General features: G+C 51.2%; 1 protein-coding gene across 1 annotated transcript; it reads right to left on the bottom strand.

Annotated features, from left to right (window-relative positions):
* Positions 1–450: 450 nt before the first annotated feature.
* On the bottom strand, positions 451–2207 carry LOC112079854 (ATPase family AAA domain-containing protein 5-like; the record flags this gene model as incomplete). Its single annotated transcript, XM_024145668.1, has 5 exons — positions 451–669; positions 910–974; positions 1116–1364; positions 1547–1641; positions 2087–2207. Coding segments are annotated over 5 exons (749 nt in total), but the record flags the coding sequence as incomplete, so codon positions are not given.
* Positions 2208–2709: the final 502 nt, after the last annotated feature.

Below are 2709 nucleotides of genomic sequence, written 5' to 3'. Positions count from 1 at the left end.
AGCAGAGGATGAAGAGTGAGCCTGTGTCCCACTGCCTGGGCTCCCTGGCAGAGTTCCTCGACCACATGTCCCTCCTGGACTCCTCCCTTTGCCTCCACACCTCACCTGTAGGTGGCGCCAGACACGCACACAGGACGTTCGGCCTGAGAGCCGAGACTAAAGACGGGATGAATGATGAGCCCAGGGAGGAGTGCCATGGAGGGAGCTGGGTGGAGGGGGAGAGAGCGGGGGAGATCCAGGCTGCTGTGGAGGCTCTGAGCTTCCAGAGGTGCAGGGCCGGGGTGGAGGAGGCGTGGGGTAAAGCTCAGGGTCTAAAGGGGAAACTGGGGAAGGAGGCTGTGAACGAGCTCACACTCCCTGTGGCCCCGCACAGACAGGGCTTCACTGAATATGCAACATAAAAACAACATTTATCACCATCAGTATTAATTGGCAGCGTTGTTTATACAGTTATTCAGTGAACATTACTCTGTCCTCACCTGTGGGGTCTGAGTCTGGGAGGGGACGGGATAGCTTCCGCCCCCCTGTGGAGCGGCTCCAGAACTGCAGGTGTAGAAGGCTCTGGCGGATGTCACAACCGTTRAGCTGGAGCAGAGAGGAGACGTCGCGGGCGTCCGTACGCATGTTCTCAGCCAGGCACAGCAGCTGCAGGTAGCTCCCCACATTCACCTGTATAGGAGAAAGAGAGGTGTTACAACCACACACACCCATGCACCTGTATGAAGGAGTTAAACACTAACATACGCAAACYACAATACGAGTTTCCTATTATAAAATGAACATTCTTCCTGTGCAACTAGAAAGCATGCTTAAAATATARCTTCAACGTTACTCTGTTGAGTACATGACAACAACAAAACATCCAGCAAAAAAAAAAAAAAAAGGTTTGTAGTTTATTGGTTTTCTTACCACTGAGGGGGTTTTGAAATGGATCTCCTCAAAGTAGCCATCAAACATGGTACTGAAGGTGGGATCTAGAAGAGAGAAACAGGTTCAACTCACAGTGCATGTCACCTTCTGGTCTGTGCTATTCATTTGACACAGTGTACAAACATACAACCATGAACCACAACTTAGTCTTCCCACCATGAAATGTGGATTGCTCCCCCACTCACCACTGGTGGTGAGGATCACCGGTCTCTTGGTGGTGGTCATGAACGTTTTGATGGCAGCCAGGAACCCAGAGTCGTCATCAAAGACGACATCCACCTCCTCAAAGAGAATGAGTGACGTGGCTGTCTTCTTGCTCTGCTCTTCACTGGAGGAGGAGGAGTCCTTGGTGTTGGCTGCTGCTGCTGGTCCGTTCTGAGGCTCTTCAGTCTTACTGGAACTCTCCTTGGCTTTACTGGTCTTCTTGGGAACAGCTGGAAGAGAATAACACTGATATTTAGTTCTGACGTGTGTATGCAGACTAGACTAGGGTTTATCCAAAATAGTAACTGAAGGGAATAAAGCTTCCCTGCTGTGTTTAATTTAGGGGCCTAGACTGTTTAACACCCGACTTGACAGAAACCCTCCAAGTGGGGGAGAAGGACAATGTACTAACCGTTGGTTGCTTCTGTCTTGACGGCCACTGGCAGGGTTCCTTGTGGGGCCAGGTTGTTGAAGAAGTTGGCCAGGGAGTGGGTGGCCGCCTCCCTTCTTGGCTCCCAAACAAATACACACATGTACAAAAAGCCACTAGTATGATAGTTATAAAGCCAAATTGATCTACCACCTCAGACTTGAGGTTTGATCCACTGCCCCCCCATCCAGGCCTCCAGCAGGTGGCCAGAAGGAGTCAGAAGACAGACGGGAGCCGGTTGAAGGTATTCCTCTTAGAGAATGAGAAGAAGAAAGCAGCTGGTCCGAGAGACCTGGACCGCTTTTTCACTTCCAGACTTCTGATTCCGACGACGCCTTTCCTCTCCTCTCCACACTAAACCACCTCCCCAAAACCTCCCTCAGACACAGATGGAAGGGTGGGGAGGACAGTCAGGACGATTCTACCAGCAACTAACCAAGGTTGAGTAGAATCTGTGAAGGCTAGAGAGGAAGATGGTAAAGAGAAGGCCCCGCCCCGGTGAGGATGAGGTTGAACGCTTACCCGGAGCAGGAGGATGAAGAGTGGGCCTGCTGTCCCACTGCCTTGGGCTCCCTGGCCAGAGTTTTCCTCGACCACATGTTCCTCTCCTGGACTCCTCCCTTTGCCTCCACAAAAAACTCACCTGTAGGTGTGGCGCCAGACACTCACACAGGACGTTCGGCCTGAGAGCGAGAACTAAAGACGGGATGAATGATGAGCCCAAAAAACAGGGAGGAGTGCCATGGAGGGCTGGAGTGCGAGGGAGAGAGCGGTGGGAGATCCAGGTGCTGTGGAGGCTCTGAGCTTCCAGAGTGCAGGGCCGGGGTTGAGGAGGCGTGGGGGTAAAGCTCAGGGTCTAAAGGGGAACTGACGGGAAGGAGGCTGGAACGACTCACACTCCCTGTTGGTCCCCGCCACAGGACAGGTTCAGACTTCACCTGAGGACGAGCTCCCCTGTTTGAACCAAAGTTGGAGTCGTCTTGTCTGTTTGCCTTCACTGTTATGGCTTCTAGAATGATCAGTTGGGCCAGGGGTATTGCTTACTTATGAAAAGTATTATGAAGTTTGTTATATGTTATGAGTATTAGTATTCATGGGTATTAAGTAATTTATTTGATCAGTGAAGGTATTAATTTAGTATTCGA

The sequence above is a fragment of the Salvelinus sp. IW2-2015 genome, unplaced genomic scaffold, assembly GCF_002910315.2.
Source record: "Salvelinus sp. IW2-2015 unplaced genomic scaffold, ASM291031v2 Un_scaffold9911, whole genome shotgun sequence".
Classification (NCBI taxonomy): Eukaryota; Metazoa; Chordata; class Actinopteri; order Salmoniformes; family Salmonidae; genus Salvelinus; species Salvelinus sp. IW2-2015.
The sequence above is the reverse complement of the archived record's forward strand: the minus strand, read 5'-3'. Positions and strand labels throughout refer to the sequence as shown.